The sequence below is a fragment of the Eucalyptus grandis genome, chromosome 7 (assembly GCF_016545825.1).
Source record: "Eucalyptus grandis isolate ANBG69807.140 chromosome 7, ASM1654582v1, whole genome shotgun sequence".
Taxonomy (NCBI): domain Eukaryota; kingdom Viridiplantae; phylum Streptophyta; class Magnoliopsida; order Myrtales; family Myrtaceae; genus Eucalyptus; species Eucalyptus grandis.
Window position 1 is genome coordinate 36,753,118 of NC_052618.1, and position 19,960 is coordinate 36,773,077.

Below are 19,960 nucleotides of genomic sequence, written 5' to 3' on the forward strand. Positions count from 1 at the left end.
GAAGAAGAAAATAAAAACGTGTTTCTAAGTTTTGTTTCAGAAATAAGAAACACAAATTTGTTGTTTCTTATTTCTATTTCTTTTTTGTTTCTGGGAACAAAAGAACAAAAAAGGAACAGAAACGCACCCAAACGCGTTTATGTTCCTCTTTTGTTCCCAGGAACAAAAAAACAGAAAAAGTGTTCAAAAACAAAAAAAAAAAAAAATACAAACAAACAGGCCGTTAGTTTCATTTTGCCTTGGGACTTTGACTTTTGAAAAGTTCTCATTTATCTTTGGAAAAAAGAATATCTCGAAATCCTTTTCAAATACATGTCACAAACTACTTTTTTGAGAGGCGATCCTTAGCGAATAGATTTAAAGATATTTATTCAACAGACAATGCTAATGGTTTATTTGAAAAGATGGCTCAAACACATCATCTTTTCAATCACTTGAAAGAAGACTCGTAAATCTTGAGCGTATACTCACCCAAATTCATATCCCGCATGATACAAGATTTCTTTTTAAGTTTTTTTAACAACCTAAATATCTTTATTAAGATTTGCCGTTAACCTATTAGGTAGGCTAAATATTGATCGAGACACATGAGTATTGTCTCAATTCTTACACAACGAGAGATTTTAGGGGGAAAAATTATCGAACAATTCTAAACCTATTGCAATTTTTATAATTCATTCTTAAACTTTGTTCGGCCAATTCAATCCTAAAACTTTTGCAATTTAATCAATTCAGTACATCCAATCAATTTTGGCCAACCAGCACTGACGTGAACATCGACCAATGTTGAACATCCGACTATCACTAACATAGGCAATTTTTTAATGATATTTTATTTTTTCGAATTTTGATTTATTTTTTTCCTTTTTTTTTCTTCTTGTTCCTCCTCCCTCATTCCTTTGGCCGAGGCCACAAGTGAGCACCGGCTTAGTCAACCTCGCCAACCAATGGCGAGGCTCACCCCTGTTGGCCATTAGCAAGCGCAAGCATCACCCACTGATGACAAGGTCGTCCTCACCATGGCTGGGCGAGGTCTTGTCTACCTCTAGCCTAAGCAAGCCTCACTGACTATGAGTAGGTAACAACCTCGCCATGGTTGGGCCAGGCCAAACCTCACCAAATTCTACGAGGTTGGGTGCCGCCATGGCTAGTGAGACTTGACATTTGCCAGACCCGGCAATGGTGAGCCTCACCTACCAACTAGCAACTATTACCAAAGGCCGGGCGACGTTAAGCCTCGTCCATGGTCGATATGGCTCCAGCCTCGCTAGATCCAATGAGGACAAGCCTTGCCCAGCCACTGGCAACCCTTGCCAAAGGCCACGTGAGGTTGCAGCCTCCAGCAAGGTCAGGCCTCACCTATGATCAACAAGGCTCGATGCTCGCCAACCCAACTAGCAACCTGGGCGAGGTCGCTCGGCCATGGTCAAGCTTCCTCTAAGGTCAGCGAGGTCCCTTGTTGGCCTTGCCTCTAACCTGTCACCACCAGCAATCAACTAGAGGAAGGAGAAGGAAATAAAGGGAAAAAAAAAAGAAATAATAATAATAAATTTTTAAAAATAAATTATTATTGAAAATTGTTCACGTCAACTAGCATCTATGCCAGTGCCCCATTGGCCAAAATATGGTCGTATAGATTGAATTGACATAATTATAAAATATTTAGAACTAAATTGACCAAAAAAAAAAGCGTGTAGAATTGAATTGAAAAAAAAAAAATTGCAATAGGTTTATAATTGTTTTGGTAATTTTCTCAATTTTAGGGTTAATGACTTAATTACGCTAATCCCTATTTGACCCTTTTTTGATACCTTTATCTTAGAAGGTCTTGATTACAAATTATGATCCTATGGTATCAAAGCTGCTAGGTGATCATGCAATTGTTTTTGTTGGTTAGAAAAGAAATTAACAAACAATTTATTGAGATGTGATATAGTAAGTAAACACTTAAGTAATTGAAACGACATAAAAAATAAATGCAAGAAAGAAAAATCTGATATCTATCGAGAAAAGATATGCATGGCAATGTTATAAGCGTGGGACATGATCCTACATGAGCTAATCTTGAATCAAATTCAATTTCTTTGTCTAAAAGGATTAAACTATTAATGCTGAACTTATGGAAAGAACCCATTAAAACATAAACTGTATGTGCTTAAAAAAAAACTAAACTAAAATAATCCAATGCTTAGGTCACACAACTAAGTCAAGACCTATTTCTAAGCCATTTCCGATGTTTCTTTATTTTTTTATTTTTTATTTTTTTCAATTTTTATTGCTATAATATTAATTTATTGTTTAAAAAGAGTCCGAAATTAGGGATTCGGACTGGGCTGCTGAGTCCCGTCCCAATGTGGACGGCAAACTGGTCTCACGGAACGGGCCCATGGACGCCAAAGGCCTGAAGAAAGGAATGCACTTAATGAATTCAAGCCCAATCTGGCCACAACAAGACCAAAACCAAAGTCAATCTCAACCAGCCAAACCAAGCCCAAGATTCCTAGAACATACCCAAATCTTCTAATAGATAATCTAAACCCCACCCTCTGATCTTTTTCTCAGGAAGCCTCACTCCAACGCCGTCGCCTTCATGGACGAACGACTTCGGCCACCAGACCGACTCTGCTGCCGCCGCCGCCGCCGCCGCCTGCCGCATCAACGGTCACCGGACCACCATCTGTTGACCTTCGTCTCCCTCAACCTCCCTTGAAATCACATATTCGCGGCCACACCACAACCGAAGGAAACATGTACGTGAACAGGAATACTAAAGATGAACCGGTCGTATGCTTGTCCGGAGATCTGATGCTCGTAACATAGATTCAAAGCCAAACGCCCCACCGATGAAAAGCATTGATGACAACCGTGACAACCAAACCCGGAAATAGGACAAAGACATGGATTACTAGCAGTTGTTGAGTAGGATTCCACAAAATCATGCTTAATGACTAACAACATATCAAGTAAAATTATGCAAACCCCATTCTTATGTCTTCGGCTCACCATCAGACTTCAAAGTAAATTCGAACATGCGATGGGCGTCTCTATCTAACGGTCTAAATGCAGGGATTTAACAATGACTCGTTTTCATATCGATGCCAAAAACCCCCCACCATGACCTAGCAGTACCTATAGCAACTCAGTCTTCATAGGATTTGAACATAGTGTCTTAACTTTTCAACCTCATCTTTTACTATAGATGAGCATTCAAAGCGACCAATGCTTCCGTCAATATCAAGTCTTGCCAAATGTGTTTGGTCCTTTTATATCAAGCTATCAAATTATTATTCAAAGTGAAGTTCATTTTGCTTAGTTAGCCCTCTTTTGTTTTGACAAAATTTATATTTCGGCACTGCCATTCCTTTTTTTTTTTGCCAACAATTAGGTCGTGCTTTTTTTCGTTACGCGACGGGGGTTGAGGTCTCTAATGTTCCTTTCAAAGTGTCATGTATGTTTCGGTGCAGGTTAACGATGTGGATATCGCAAATGAAACCATTGGATTGAGAATGAAAATCTCGTTCCGTTTCTTGATGCATTTTGGCCGATAGGAATTTGAATTGAGAATGAAGAATTATTACGTTCCTGCAATTTCATCCCCGTGGGAGAGTTGGGAGTAAGTGAGAATCAATGAGAACGGATTAATAAAATAAGGCAAGCACACAAGTGGATTATTAATTAAACCCAGGATTTGGTAACCTTTTCATAAAAAAGATTTGATAAATTACATTTAACTGTTTGAAACAAAATAATTAAAACGTGTTCGGGACACTTCCCATTTCGAGGTGTCACTTTAAACAATAATTTTTAGATTAATTTGCATTTTCGATTCCTTTTTCCTTATTTCAATTATATTATTTTTATATACCAAATGGGGGTGAAAACGCAATTAAGAATATGCCGTAAGAGAGTAAAGGTGTGGTAGGTTTAACTTTTTCAATGGACATTCTTTCTCCAAAGTCCTTTAACAAAATGCTTGGTTGCGATAAACATTTGGAAGTAACTTTCATCCAAATACTAGCTTTGAAAATGCTGAAAATTCAAAGCAAATAAAAACCAGTCTTACAAAGAAGCATTTGCGAAATATTGAAACTAGGATTAAAATGTTTTTTCTTTTAAAATTACCCTCACCAATTTTTTAGTTTTTCAATTTTGCCCCACTTTGTTGCCGTACATTTTGCGTGAGGGCTAAAGAGGCCAAATTCGCTTGAGTTCGTGCAATCTTTGGTGGCGGTAATGTGTATCATGCAACCTTCGTCGAGGTCCCGTGACCCTTTTGAGACCTAGGCAGCCCTCGCTTAGGGTTGCGTACTTGGGTTGTGTAACCCTCGTCGGGGTCACCCTGATGGCCGTCAACGTCAAATTTAGCTCAATGGCGACCTAAGCCCTTTGTTGGCTTGGGGGAAGGTTTGGGTTTTTTAACAAAAAATATAAAAAATTTGAGCCAAAGCTCTTTGTAAATTTTTTCTTTTTTGCTAAGTACTACTTGAGCCTAAACTTACTTTACAAAGAATTTTTATCAAATACATTTATATATTTTTTTAATGGACTTTGATTTATACCATTCACATCATATTCAAAACTCATTTTCACATTTCAACCCAACCCACCCCACGAATGGAAAAAGGAAACGTAACGGCATATTCCTATTTAAACATTATCGCTTGAAGAATTGCGGACGTGGCACTATGAAAATCCGAATATTTCCTCGGATAATAAATAATAGCTCGCATTTGATTCACGAATTCAAAACGAGAATTTTCTCCTCCTCCTCCTTTCGGGCATTTCGAAACGAAACCCCGTGCGAGTTCTCGAACCGTCCACGTTTTTCCCCACGTGTCGTCCCGTCCCCGGCTCGGAATCCGAGGTCGCGCACATCGTACGACGTTGCGGAGCGTGCGAGGCCCACGACGACGTCGTTCCGCGCCGTCCCCAAAGCATTATCTCAGATTTTTCTTCCATCTTTAAGATAAAAAGCCCAATAGCAAACCGACAAAAAAGGGCATATGCCGCGCTGCTTCGCCTCGGATCTCAACAACTAACCGCGGTCCGATCCTGACCCAACCCCGGTTAGTCCCTCCCCTGCTCGGATCCCGACACGTGTTCCCATCGGACGGTCGTCCCCGCCTTTCCCTTGATATTAACCTGGTCGACCCCTCTATATAAGCACCCCCATCTTCCCCATTTCCCGAAAACCCTACGTTTTCTCGCTTCTCTGCCCCTTGAATTTTCCCGAGAAAACCAGGAACCTGCCAAATATCTCTCTGAAAGATCTCCATGGGTAACCCGAAGGTGTTCTTCGACATGTCGATCGGCGGCCAGCCGGCCGGCCGGATCGTGATGGAGCTCTACGCCGACGTGGTGCCGCGCACGGCGGAGAACTTCCGCGCGCTCTGCACCGGGGAGAAGGGCGCCGGCCGCTCCGGGAAGCCCCTCCACTACAAGGGCTCGAGCTTCCACCGCGTGATCCCGGGGTTCATGTGCCAGGGCGGCGACTTCACCGCCGGGAACGGGACCGGCGGCGAGTCGATCTACGGCTCCAAGTTCGCCGACGAGAACTTCGTCAAGAAGCACACCGGCCCGGGTGTCCTGTCCATGGCGAACGCCGGCCCGGGGACCAACGGCTCCCAGTTCTTCGTCTGCACCGCCAAGACCGAGTGGCTCGACGGCAAGCACGTCGTGTTCGGGCAGATCGTGGACGGGATGGACGTGGTGAAGGCCATCGAGAAGGTGGGGTCCAGCTCCGGCAGGACCTCGAAGCCCGTCGTCGTCGCCGACTGCGGCCAGCTTTCCTAGATCGGGCGGTCCCCGTCGGTCGCCGGGATCTCCCCCCCCCCCTCCCCGTGTGCGTGTGGGATCTTATCTGATCTCCAGTCCGTTTCCGAGCATGGTGTTTTAGGGCTTTCCTTTTTTTTTCGGCTTTTAGCGTGTGGGGTGTTCGGCCAGATCTGGTTATGGGTCTCTCCGCGGATCCTTGTTGTCTGTAGGATCGTCGAGACCTTTTATGTTGGTTATGTTGAACTGCCAGTCGGCCATTAACTGCTGGAAAAATAAGATAGGGAGCTTTTCTTGAAATGCGACCCTCTTTTTACCCTGTATCGCTCGTTCATTTCTCTGGTTCTTGGTTCTTGGTTCTTGTTTCTTGATCTGGCGATTTTCCGGCGATTTTCCGGCGATTCTTGGATCTGTGTTTCCTGAATGTGAAACCTTTAAATGTGGGGTAGATGACGACGTTTCTGGCTTGACCCTCGCGTGCGCGATGCGTTTTCGGATTGAATCCTGAGGAGATCAGATCGAGTCGAGTCTTGGTGGCAAGTTCTTGGAAATTTACTGAGGAGGCGAGGAAAGGACAGGTGTGGGTAGGGAATGGATAGGGATAATTATTATAATACTGATTGGGGTGGGGTGGGGTGGCGGGGCCCACCGTGATTGATTGACCTAAAGTCGCGGCGTCTGAACTGAGTTGAGTGACCGAGTCCACTCGGCCGATTCCGAATAAAGTGTAAAAAAGAACATCACGATAAAGAAAGCCCAGACTTAGATCTGGGATCTTGAGAATTAAAAGCCGGAAAAAATTGTAAAATCTTTTGGAGGCTTGAATAACATAATTCCAGTCCGTTATCTATATATTTTGCGAAGAGTGTGTTACAAGGAAGCGTTGTATTTTAAGTATAAATTATATTGAAATATTCGTTAATAAATTTCCTGATATGAAACTTTTTTGAAATTAAAGTGGCCGTATACCACCCATAAAGTTGAAAATTTGAAATTAAAGCCAATTCTGTGGTGGAGAATATTTGCTTTTTGGCACGATTTTGGTTTGTGGGGGAGGGAAGTACCTTTGCTTTGGGGCCGAGTCGTGCATAACGATTTGGTACGGTTGCCGTGAATCTGGGCCCTTCGTTTGGGATTGGGACGATCTCGGCCGTTGAAGTAGAGCCAGCTTCCATCCAATTATCCACTTTTGAATAACTTTTCGACTTTCGTGCACCTACAATAATACCGACGGGCAAGGCAGTAAAGTTCGATTTTTTTAACTTTTATTTATGCCTGTTTACCTTGATTTTCAATCTCTGTGGTTAACGAGGATAAAATGTCCGTCGAATCTTTGCCATGATCCGTCGTTGTGAAATTGATTTTTTCCTTTTTTAATGAGGGTTACAAACGATGACGATGGTCGTAAACCTTATTATAAATGTCGTTAAATTGAAGAAAGAAAAATTCTTGCGACCATTTATAAATGGCTACCAACGTTTGTGGTCATTAAAAACAAACCGTTGTAAAATTTTAAAAAAAAAGTAATTCTTATAATGATTTATTTTATTAAGGTCCATTCCGAATTCATACATTATAAATTTCCTCCTAATGATTTTAAAAGATTTAAGATTGTTAGTCTTAACCTCGAAAAAAATTAATTTTTTCATGTGCCGTAAAATTAGATTTTCTTTCGTAATGACGATTTAGAAAAGTTTATAATGATTTCTCATAATCAAGAATAAACCTTCATAAAATCGGAATTCTTTTTTCACGGCGATTTAAAAGGTTCACGATGATTAATCGTAACCGAGAATATAATATCATAACAAGGATATACAAAGGTTCGTTCAACCAACAATAAAATGTCGTGAACTGCAATTTTTTTTTTCTTACAACAATTAACAAAATTTTTTTGACAATCCGCTGCCACGAAGAACAAAACATTGTAAAATTGAAAATAATTTTTCTCACATTAAATCATAAAATCTCACGGTGGCCTATTATAATCATTAAGAAATTGATAACTTTTTCTTCACTTGGGACGATTTACAAATGTTTAAGATAAATCCATCACAACGTGAATAAAAAATTTAAGAATTTTTTTCCCTATGAAAATGGAGAAAGATTTACGATGATCCGTCGTAAACAATAACAAAATGTCGTGAAGTTTAAATTTTTGTCATCTCAAAATATTTTTCTAAAGTATAATTTCCCTGTTATTGTCAAAAAGACTATAATCTTTGTAAAAAAAAAAAAATTTCCCTGTCTAGCACTCAGACTACAAACAAACAAACAAATTCAAAGGTACCCGCGTGGCCGTGATTCGTGCTTAGGGATGCGATCCGGGAATTATAAAAAAGATTGAATCACGTGCACCTACCACATAGTCCATAGACCATTAGCTTATAGGGACATCGATCCCATCCGATGATATTTAATAGACAAGAGGCGATCCGTGCATAATATAAGATTGGACCACTCGTTTTCTTTCTTATTTTTCATATTAAAAAATAACTGTTATTTTAAAATTAATATCTAATAATTATCCACGAAATAATACTAAAAGTATGAAAAATTTTCGTTGGCTTATTTAATTAAATTGGAGAAAAAATCATTTAAATACTTTTGATGATAAATTTCAGTCAAACATATTATATGACTTTTTTTTAATTAAATGTTATTGTCTATGTGACTCTTTCAGAAATAAAAAAGGTCCACATAAACCATCAGGTGGCTTCAATCACCAGAGGACGCAGCACTCAAGAAAACCTCTCTCTCTCTCTCTCTCTCTCTCTCATTCAAGCCTTCATAGAGATCAAATCTCCCTTTAAAGATTTTGTCTTTTTGACTTAGAAAGCATATAATACGTTAAGGGAATATCTAGTTCTATACTAAAAATGTTGTGCTTAATAAGGTATCTTGATTTTTTTCCTAAACAAGTTCATGGATGATATTAATTTTTGTTAATTCAAAATAATCATACTTTCACTGTTTTTTTTTTTTAATTCTTATTTTATGCAATGGTTTGATTAATTAAATATTATCTTCTAAAATTTCATGTTGGTGAATATAACTATGATTTTATTCTAGAAGATCTTCACAGAGGGTTATTTTTGGCTTCATTTGATAATTTGTATATGTATATAAAAGAAGAAAATCAATATGGTAATATACATAACAAAAGTGAAAACGCATAAAAATTTCAATTTTTTCTAGATCTACTTAACAATTTATCCATAATTTGCTTAACAACATAAAGAAAGTAGGTTTGTTGAAAATTTCTCTTTTCAATAAACTAATTTTTGTGAAAGTAATATCTAACAATAAAAGAAAATGCCATTAATAGACACGAGAAAGCTTCCGTTAACAAAAACTTAACATCTAAAATTTTTAATAACGGTAAGTAAATCCTACATAGATATAGATAAACTAGAAAAAAGGCAAGTAAATAAATTTGAGACCACCAACTTAAATTGTAATTGATTGATTGAGGGCGATTTTATCTTTTTAGTATCTTTTTGTCACTTCTATCTTTTTAGTGTAAATAGGGTGGATTGAGTTTCTTTTTTTGGTTTTGAGGATGGATTTGGAAAGTTATTTGGATTGGTTATCTAAAAATAAAAATGATTGTTTTAATCAAACTCGGGATGAAAATAGGACCGCCCATCACAAAATTCACATATATTCAATGACATAAATTTTTTATTTTTTTGATCAATTCTATTTTATTTCTACTCTAACCCTTATTCTTAAATTTTTGCATCGCCTAGGTGGCCATTGAGGCAAACCAATGGTTGTCGACAACATAGATTAAACAGCGACAATTGGCACGCCGGTCGGCCTATGTCCTGGTCTGCCTCTGCGGACCAGCAGCAGCAGCAGCAAGTCGGTCCAGCCACCGGAAGCTTCCGACCAGACGACGAGCTCCGCGTGCCGTCGAAGATCTCTCTCTCTCTCTGGCGCGACCGTCGAGATTCCCTCTGCTCCGCGATCCTCTCGTTCTCCGCGCCCCTCGCGTCTCCGACGATGCGAGACGCTTCGTCTCGATCGACTGCGGAGTGATCCTCCCCCGATCGGAGGAACCCGCGCAGTCCGGCGAGTAGTGCGCCCGCACGCGCCCTCGGGGCGATCTTCATGAGCGCGGCGCCGCCCGCGGGGGCCGAGCTGCCGATGGCGATGTCCGACAACGCCAGGGGCCTCGTGCTGGCCGTGGCCTCCAGCGCCTTCATCGGCGCGAGCTTCATCCTCAAGAAGAAGGGCCTCAAGCGCGCCGCCTCCGACGGTACTCGCGCAGGTCGGCCTTTTTTTTTCCCTCCCCTGCGCATTCATGTTGCTCCGGAATTCTCGGTTTCGTTGCTCGAGTCATCGCGATTGATTCGCCGTGGCTGTGCATCGATGATGGAGTTGGGATTGGATTGAATTGAATGGAGTTGCAGGTCGATGTTTCGTACTTTTTGAGTGGCGCTGGAAGGAGAGTGTCAAAAGAATTATGCTTTTCTTATAGATAATTGTCGGCTGAATTATGTTAGATACGGAAGTAAACACGTTTGTTGCTGCATCATTGCTTGCTTATCCAATGGATGTTTGCCTGTGGGTGTGTATCTTCATTTCATTTCATTGTTTGTTGATTCCTCAGCAATTACATGGTACATCTCGTAAACAGAGCTTTGAATAATTGCTAAATTCCTGGACCTATTGCGCTCTGATCCTGGCGTGGTCCCCGAACTTGGATATCTACATTCGGTAAAATGGTATATTAGAACGGAGGTTTGGTCGTCTTTGTAATCGGGCAAGCGTATAGGGAAAAGAGCATTTACAAGACACCCTTTAATGGTGTGCAGGGGTCACAATATTATCCATAAAAGCGAGCAAGCTATATAGTTGTAACTTGTGAGATTTACTAATACTTGTTGACCACAGTGTACGAAAAGAAGTTGTGCTATGAATGTACGAATTTTACTTAGATGTTAATTTCAGAAATTGTCATCCACTAGGAAATGCACTATTATATTCTTGATTCCATTCAGCATGTTTTACAAAACTAAAAGTCAACTTTGCTGGAAAAAACTGGCCATGGCACATACGCAGCAATCTTGTATAATCTAGGGGTGATGTGCGCAAGGTGTTAACGTCCTAAGTTCTATTAGTCTTGCATGAGTGGAAACTCTTGAAGGGCAAGATTCTTGTTGGCCCAAAATTGGCCTTTTCCTGCTTTGAGGACCCATCTCTAACTTTGATTAGCAGGTTTTTGTTTACATAATATTTGCTTTTGCATCAATAATTGTATTAAGTGGCCCCGAGTCCCTGTGATTATGCATATCTGAATATCAAGCTCATTTGTGATATTCATCAGTTCTCTCTGATAATATAGGGATTGGAGGATATACATACTTATTAGAGCCACTTTGGTGGACAGGAATGGTCACAAGTAAATCTCTCTTTCTCTCTCTCTCTCTCTCTCTCTCTAACCCCCCCTCGCTGTCTCCCTCTCTTCTCCTCTTTCTATATAGATGTGGGCATGCCTCACATTTTAAGATAGGTTGGTCAAGCCTTTGATGCAGCTGAACGCTTTACTAGCTCTGTAGAATCATTATATCCAAGCTTTCTACCATCTAACCTGATCCTGATATATTTGAATTTCACAATTGTACACTATTCCAAAGTTGGATCCACACCTTTCAATATTTGTCGAATGTTTCAGTCTCTCAATAAGGCTAATGTAATCATCTACTCATAATTTTTCTCACTGCTAGCGGTTGGATCTGAAAATGAGGGACTTGATAAGCTCTTTGGTGGGTGGGTATTGAAGGAAGGGCTGAAGCTTTCGTTCTTGCTTTCCTTCTCCATTTGGAAATTTAAGTGTTGAAGTACCTCAGGAAATTGATTCTAATATTGTATGAGCACCATAGGCTTTATCCTTCGGGAGGTTTCTCTTTGCCATGGTTTCCTCAATTGTTTCATAGAAAATATCAGAATGAAAGTAGAGAACAACTATTTGTTGTAACTCCACTTTTTACTTTTAGATTTTGGAAAGTCAGAGACTATGAACTCCGTGTTTACAGTCAACAAGCATTGATACTGGATATTTTTCCTTGCTGCATGTTTAATGGTGAAAGTGATTGTTGGAGAGGTTGCCAATTTTGTGGCTTATGTTTATGCTCCAGCTGTCCTGGTGACGCCTCTTGGTGCATTGAGTATAATAGTCAGGTGTGCAGAAAATTCAACCTCACTTCCTGTGCTTATGCTGATTTGAAATAACTCTGCCTTTCTAAGCTGACAGCTTTTCTTGCAAATCTTGACAGTGCTTTTTTGGCACACTTCATGTTGAAGGAACGGTTGCAAAGGATGAGCATCGTAGGATGTGTCTGTTGCATTGTTGGTTCAGTGGTGATTGTAATCCATGTTCCTCAAGAGCATACTCCAAGTTCAGTCCAAGAAATTTGGGATCTAGCTACACAACCAGGTCTATTAGATTTGTCATCTTCAGATCTTCTGGTTAGAAATTGACCTCATCTGAGAGAATTACTAATGAACTTTGCTTCCTGCTTCCATCAACAGCTTTTCTTATTTATGTTGGAGCAACAATATCTACGGTGTTAGCTCTGGTGTTGTATTTTGAACCTCACTATGGCCAGACAAACATACTTGTCTACTTGGGAATATGTTCTCTGATGGGTTCACTTACGGTAACCATCTCGCATTGAGTCATGAACTGCCAAATTCTCTGCAAATTATAGTAAAAATCCCTATGCGCCCTTTGTTTTGTTACCAGCTCATCAGGAAATTTTTGTGCATTTTCATAGGTTGTCAGCATAAAAGCTATTGGTATTGCAATAAAGCTTACTTTGGAGGGGATAAGTCAAATTGCTTATCCACAGACTTGGTTCTTTGTTACAGTTGCTGCAGTTTGTGTCGTCACCCAGTTGAACTACCTTAACAAGGTGAGTATTGCATTTTGGAGCGGATAGCAGACCACCAAAAGTTTGTTTGCCTTTTAACTTGGTTCTATGCCTCTCTATGTCAATGCATTTGCCATCTTTACTTGGGATGATGATTCTTAAGAATACGAGAAAAACACTTGCTTGCCTATGGAAATTTGATGAAATGAAACATGTCACTTTTATCAGGTTATTATACAAGTTATGTTTTAGCAATGTTTCGTGTCTTCACTTTTATTTAGCAAGAGTCCATTGTTAAGAAGCTAGGTGATTACGGTTGGAGTAGGTCTTGACGATTGACTCATGATATCTAATGCCTAATGCAACATTATTTGGCAGTGCTCCATTGTTTTCTTGTTTGAGACAAAAGAAGTTTGAGTCTTTTAGGCTTTGTTTGAGAGAGAGGGGAGGAAGAGAAAATAGGAGGTGGATATGGGAAATTTGTAAAAATTTGAATTGGTTGTGGGAGTGAATTGGAGGGAAAATGCAAAAGTGTCTTCACCCACCCATGATTTTCTCCTCCCTTCCTCTCCCAAACAAAGGATTAATCTTTTTCCATTTGAGGTATTGAAGTGGCACTGCTGTCTGTTGCATGAAACGGGGGTGTAGTGCTGTTGTGCATGAACCTTGGAAATCTACAAGTTGCTATTGCAACCATTCAGTGCATTTTCTCGCACACAGTTTGAATAACTTATCCACCATATTCTTTTTATTTCTACAGCATATTTGTTGTATATTTGAAGGCCTCGCAGATCTTAGTTTTTGCCTGAAAAAAATTTCTGAACTGTTACCATAAATGTGGTAGGATTCTGTCAAGATTTAGAATTTACCCTGCAAATGTCTGTCCAATAACGTTCTACCATCATAAATTTGCAGTAGTGGAATAATGGCTTTAGTTTAATCATCTATATTGAAGCATAAGAACTCCTGTCCGATATACAATGACCTGATGCATTGACTTGCCATCAATTACTCTATTTTTAGCCATCCATGTCCTTGCATAAGAGTTTCCTTTCTGTATGTCCACCATGTGTTGAAGTGTCATCAATCAAGCTTAGCAGATTGTTGATCCCTGGAAATGATTCTGATGCCTCATTAGACAAACATGCTTGCTTGTGAATTTTTGTGTATTTTAGCTTATTAGATTTTAGAGTTTATGTTTACAGTTATCAAGGGGTGATCAATGTAAAACCTGGTGTAAGACTTGCATACTAATGATGTCTTCTTAATGTTTCTTTAGGCATTAGATACATTCAATGCTGCCATCGTTTCGCCAGTATATTACGTGATGTTCACAACTCTGACAATTGTTGCTAGTGCAATAATGTTCAAGGTAAGTGGCATACTTTACCGAGTGAGGTTTTCAGCCAGTTAGACTTTAGCTTTCAGTTTTCTTGAGAACAGTGTGTTCAAATTGCATTCTTTTTGCAGGATTGGTCGGGTCAGACTGCAAGCAGCATAGCATCCGAGATATGTGGATTCATCACTGTACTTTCAGGAACAATCATACTTCATTCAACAAGAGAACAGGAATCAGCTAATGCACGAGGTAAACTCTGTCCTTCATATCTTTTCTTGCAGGAGTATATTGCTGTCCACCAGCTTATACCTACTATGAAACATATACACCGTGTCAAAAATAATCTCATGCTTTTCTCTCAGTGACAATGACTTTGAATACGAAAGGAATACTATTATTCATATGAAAGTAACCCTAAGAGTATGCTTTTACTGGGCTGTCATGCTCATCAGTGCGATTGACTATTTGGAAGCTATTTTATGCCTTTAAAAGGGACCTAATCATCAGAGTCCGTTGAATTTTTGTAGGCACTGTGCAGTGGTATGTTGGTGGGGATTCTGTAAAAAGTGTTGAGGAAGAACATCTAGTCACATTGAGCAATTCAGATTACTTGGAGCGTCGAGAATTTACTTAGAATGAACTCAAGAGAGTTTTCTCCTTAAGTTTTGGAAAGTCTTTTCATTATTTGAACATTCCACCCAACATTTTTTCATGCTGTTGACGTGGAGAGAGTCTAGTGCTTTGCCAAGCAAAGTGCGAGGGAGCCAATTTGGGCGGCCAGTATCTCTGTTAGTCCCAGTTTGATGAGCCTTGCGCTGGCGTTTTGAAATGAAGAATCACCATTTTCTAAGTCATTTCACTGAAATCCATACTGGATGTGAGTGGCATCCCATCAACCCAGAGGTCCCAGACATGAAGTTGGCAACAAAGCAATTGTTTTGTGTACATATGTTGTGACATTTTCTTCATTCAACCACTTTTTTAGTGTTTACCTGAGTTGGGAGTGAGAACATAGCTTTCATGCAGATTCAATGCTGATGAAGAAGTTTTGCCTCCAATATTGAGGATCGTGGCTTTGATCTCATTCTCTGTGCAAGCCTAAATGTGTTTTGTACCTTAACTTGTAGTTCCCCCGAAAGCTACTGGAGGGAAGTGCTCGCGTGAGATGACAGCGTTCCTTATACAAATGGGAAGTCTGTGCAACGGGAAAGGTATCCATACTTATGTTACAAGCTTACAGGTCATGCCATTGCTCTTCATACACACACACACACACACACACCACACACACAGAGGTGTCATTTTCCCAGCGGCACATAGTGGAAAAACTCCCTCACAGAGGTTTGGGTGAGAGAGATTGATTACTTTCCATCGAACAGCCTGGCGTCATAACCATCATGTCATGTTGGATCGGCTAACACGTAGGATAGCTGACACAGAAGCGCCAATCGTTGCAATTTTTATGCCTTAATCCAATCTAACCTGTTGTGTTGCTCTTTATTAGTCCTTGTTACTTTTGACATATCGTGACACTGGACAGTCGGACGCCGATCGCATCCCCCGAATCACCACCTTAGTTGATGGTGGCCATAGGCAACGCAACAGCTTAAGTTATTATTATTTTTATAAAATGGTGATTATTGGAATTTCATCAGTGCCTCGTTGCAATCAGCCTCAAAAGTAAGGTTTTTCAAGCTAAAACCTAAATAATTTCATGTGAATGTGCTAGTTCGTGAAATGCGCACTACAGCCTATCCATTTTCCTTAAAGCATGTCCAGTCAGCTCTCGTCCTCATTTGGTTTCCTCAGTGCATGGATTCAATCTACCGCACCTTTTAGGTGGGTTTGTCCTGACCTGTTAAACGATCGAATGAAAGGACGGAGAGCAAATTCGTTCTCATAGGATTCAGGCAGGCCATGATGTGTGGGTGTCGTGGATTCAATCGGTCATGTTGCACTTTTCTCACAGCATTTCTTTTACAGCCAAGAACAGCTGTTTGCACTGCCCTCCCGTGGCACAAACTAGAAGAGGGACCTTTACTTATAAAAAAATATATATAAACAAAAAACTTCAAAATGAAGAAGTTTGTTCTAAATTAATTTTTTGATCACTAAATATCTCAAATTGCTACATTTGTGACTATCGCTAAAAACTTCAAACTCTTAATTTGTGGCTTATTAATTATCCGTTAGTTTTAGTTAAATTGGATTAATATTACGAAAAAATTGTAAATTGGTACGCTTATGGATAGACACTTATCATTCAACTCAGTAATTTATTAGTAAAATTTTTAAAAAATTAATTGAGAGTTATCTATCTTAAGTGTATCAGTTTGAGATTTTTTCCGATTAGATAAATTTATTATTAGTGTACCAGTTTGGAAAACTTCATGATATTAATCCTTTTTTTACTCATCACTTAAAAAGAATTGAGGATTCCATTATTCATATGATGAGAAGAGGTCCTTTTGTGTCCTTTTAGAATTATGTATGGTCTATACTCGTGACTATTTTTAATTTTAGAAGATGGGTTAGAATTGGCTATTTTTGTAGCTTTTTCAGCCGGTAGACATCTGTGCAATTTGCCATCAATGCCAATCTCTCTACCTTGACGGCCAACTTATAACTGCCCCCATCACATGATCATGGGATTGCGGCTGCCAACGTTCACACGTCCGAAGAGTTATGTACAATGAATTGAGCATCGAGAGAGTTAGGTGGGATGACATTTTGTGGGATCACCCGCATCATGAATGTACCCAATTTTCCTAACTCTAGTCCGGATTCGAATCATTGTGTTTCCACATTCTCAATAACGTGTTACGTGATTTTGACAACTGTATGGTATTGCTAAAGTGAGAAGTGTGTCCATTTGTCTCATTTATGATTCGAATTCAAATTAGATCCGCATTTGAAAAGAAAGTCTCGAGGCTACTAAATAAGAACAACTACTTCTGTCCTTCCACATGTACCCATTGTGTGCCAAGGGGGGTGATTTAATTCACCACAGGAATTAGTGATGGCTTTTTTTTTTTTTTTTTTTTTTCGCAATATAAGCAATTTCATTTACAATCTCTTGTCAATGGGACATGTATTTCGCTCACGGGGGACTCGCTCCGCTCCGCTACAAGCGAGCGCGGGACGAGGACGGGAATCGAATCTTTGCACCGCGTGGTGCCCGCACGCGGTGGACCTTGATCAGCTACACTTAGCTTTTCAGCCAATTGTCAAGGTTTTAAATCTAGTGATGTGAAGACACTTGTTCCATACATAACTATAGAAAATTTTGTTATTTTCAATGCACCATATATCTCATGTTATGCTTGGCAGTGGAAATCAAAGTAGTTCCGTAATACGTATGGTTAATACGTGCATTCGTTAGCTTGACCTAATAATATCATTTAGCAGCATACCAAGACAGTATTAATACCAATTCAGTCTTAAATATTTTAATTAGATCAATTTATTTTTAAACATTTTCACGTTTTGCAAATAAAATTTATCCAGCCAAGTTAGGTAGGAAATTGCTTATGTGAATGTCAGCCATTTTACGTAACATATCTGGCACTGATGTTGATGATTTTTTAAATTTTGAAAATTTTTGAGTTTTTTAATTAATTTTTCCTTTCTTTATTTCTTCTCTTTTCCTTGTTTTATTTTTCCCCACTATGGTTGGTAGACCCGTCAAACGAGTGAGTCAGATTAGGTCAAATATAAAAAATGATATAATCTAAATAGATCAATTTAATTTGTTTTCACTTATTTTCCTTTAATGAAAATATAGTGATTCATACCCAAACCATATTGCTAAAACATTTCACATTTAATCCAATTAAGGAAAACTCATATCCAAATTGAAGTGAGAATGTAGAGTGAGTGAGTACAAGATCGAATGAGGATGAGAGAATGAAAAAAGAGTCATAGAGGTGGGTTGGGTTTAAATAATTTGTAAACTCACATATGGCACATATAACACTCATGTATTATTTAAATTCATTTATGATCAATTTATTGAATATAACTAACTTATATATTCAACTTATTATATAACGGTTAACTAATGAGTTTAAGATCCATTTTGATAGATCTAGTGGTCGGCGAGGGTCGCTGGAGCTCACCCGCAATTGGGTAAGGAGCGCGAAGCCCTCATTGGTTGTGGGGGAGGCTATGTTCACCATATTTGGGTGAGTTGGGGTGAGGGCCGCATGAGTTTCGGCAACCCTTGCCGACCACAATGGAAAAAAAAAAGGAAAAGAAGGAAAAGAAAAACTTAATAAAAAATTAAAAATTATGAAAAAAAAAATATTAACAATTGTCGTGCCATTTAGGACAGTTGACATGCACGTTAGTAATTTGACCTAAATTAGCTAGATAGACTCAACTGATAAAATGTGAAAATGTTTAAGATTGAACAGATCCTACTAAAAGGTTTATGATTGAATTGGTACTAATAAAATAAATTCGACATTTTTTGGTACTTTTCCCACATATATTGTATACCATATTATCAAGAGATGTGCGATATTCATTTTTCGTTATTGCTTTCTTTAGTTATCGTTAGAAATTCCTAACTTAACTATTGTAATAGGCTGTAATCATATAGTTAACGTTCCTTTTGATTTTAGATAAGGGCCTACATGTTTGTGTTCATTTTTTTTGTTCATGAACACAAAACCTGTTTTTTTGTTTCGAGAAACAAAAAAAGAACAGAAATGCGTTTATTTGCATTTTTGTTCCAAATCTTTTTTTTTTTTTTTTTTCCGGGAACACATTTGGAACAAAAACAAAAAACAAAAAAACTTGTTTATTGTTTCTGGAACACTTTTTTAGAACAAATTTTCTCTCTCCTTTTTTTTCTTCTTCTTTTCTTCTTCTTTTTTCTTTAGCCGGTCACCAGCTTCGGCCATAGCTGTCAAGGGCCGACGACCTCACCGGAGCGTTGCCGACCCCTAGCGAGAATGACCTCGCGCCGGCCGACGAGGCTCGGCCTCGCCTTGGCTAGGCGAGCTCAGGCTCGCCTAGATTCGGCGAAGCTAAGCTCGCCCAGCCACCAGTGAGACTCAACCTCGTTGGGCCACCACCAAGTGATTGGTGGTTGGGCGAGCTCGGCCTTGCCAGATCTGGGCGAGCCCGAGCTCACCCAACCAAGGCGAGGCCGAGTGTTGCTAGGGTCGGTGAGCATCGCCATGGTTGGGCAAGGCCACCTACCCTCGTCGGCCGGTCATCAGCCATGGCCAAGGCCGGCAAACCGGCCAAAAGAAGAAAAAAAAGAAAAAGAAAGAAAAAAAGATGAAAAATAAAATAAAAATATTTAAAAATTAAAAGAAACAAAAAAGAACACAAATTTACCAAACGTGTTTCGATTTTTTTTTAAATTTATTCTCGAATACCAAACGCGTTTTCTAGTAAAAAATTGTTTCCCGTAACATAAATAGTTTTTATTTCATTCCTCGAAACAATTTTTGAAACAAAACACAAACAAATGCACCCTAACTGTCCTTCAAAAGACGGCACTCGCCATCTCTCTATTTTTCCAGAATTAAATTTCTGGAGGCGGGATGCGGACGTTGCACCTAGTGCACGTCTTTGAGGGCACAGCTCCTTTACTATTTTGGAATGTCATTTTCCCTGTTTGGAGTTTGTTGAGTTGGTGAAGTCGATGAATGATTCCATAAAACACGGCAAGAACGTTTTCAATCCATGTCAAAGCAGAAATTAATTAGTAAATAAGAACGATTTTGTCGGTCATATGCTCCGACATCCCTCCTCGAATCCGTGTCGGACATTCGAAGACAGAGAGCTAGCTTGGAGACCTGGAGATTCGATACCGCCGCTTCTTGTCCTCAACAGTCAATACCCATGCAAGACCTGTACGATCATTGTCCCTTCATCACATTTGCAATGACCTTTTATTTTCATTAAAACTAATAAGGAGAAGAAGAGTGAGAATTACTATAAAAAAAAATAA

At 39.4% G+C, this 19,960-nt stretch overlaps 2 protein-coding genes across 2 annotated transcripts; both read left to right on the forward strand.

Annotated features, from left to right (window-relative positions):
• Positions 1-5,174: 5,174 nt before the first annotated feature.
• Positions 5,175-6,095, forward strand: LOC104453409 (peptidyl-prolyl cis-trans isomerase). The gene has a single exon (XM_010067954.3). It carries the CDS (start codon positions 5,275-5,277, stop codon positions 5,791-5,793), a length of 519 nt encoding a protein of 172 aa, XP_010066256.1. The 5' UTR covers positions 5,175-5,274; the 3' UTR covers positions 5,794-6,095.
• A 3,447-nt stretch (positions 6,096-9,542) lies between these two features.
• LOC104453410 (probable magnesium transporter NIPA6) lies at positions 9,543-15,074 on the forward strand. The gene is made up of 9 exons (XM_010067955.3): positions 9,543-10,048; positions 11,126-11,182; positions 11,871-11,961; positions 12,057-12,217; positions 12,313-12,440; positions 12,558-12,695; positions 13,933-14,025; positions 14,124-14,241; positions 14,520-15,074. The coding sequence occupies exons 1-9, from the start codon at positions 9,889-9,891 to the stop codon at positions 14,624-14,626; spliced, it is 1,053 nt and encodes a 350-aa protein (XP_010066257.2). The 5' UTR covers positions 9,543-9,888; the 3' UTR covers positions 14,627-15,074.
• The last annotated feature ends 4,886 nt before the right edge of the window (positions 15,075-19,960 follow it).

What these genes read in the sequence shown, in the direction of transcription:
- LOC104453409 (XM_010067954.3), top strand. Translation starts at nt 5,275, where the DNA reads ATGGGTAACCCGAAGGTGTTCTTCGACATGTCGATCGGCGGCCAGCCG.
- LOC104453410 (XM_010067955.3), top strand. Translation starts at nt 9,889, where the DNA reads ATGAGCGCGGCGCCGCCCGCGGGGGCCGAGCTGCCGATGGCGATGTCC. An exon ending in CTCCGACGGTACTCGCGCAG is followed by an intron (nt 10,049 to 11,125) that starts GTCGGCCTTTTT and finishes CTGATAATATAG; the next exon opens with GGATTGGAGGATATACATAC. An exon ending in CTAGTGCAATAATGTTCAAG is followed by an intron (nt 14,026 to 14,123) that starts GTAAGTGGCATA and finishes TTCTTTTTGCAG; the next exon opens with GATTGGTCGGGTCAGACTGC.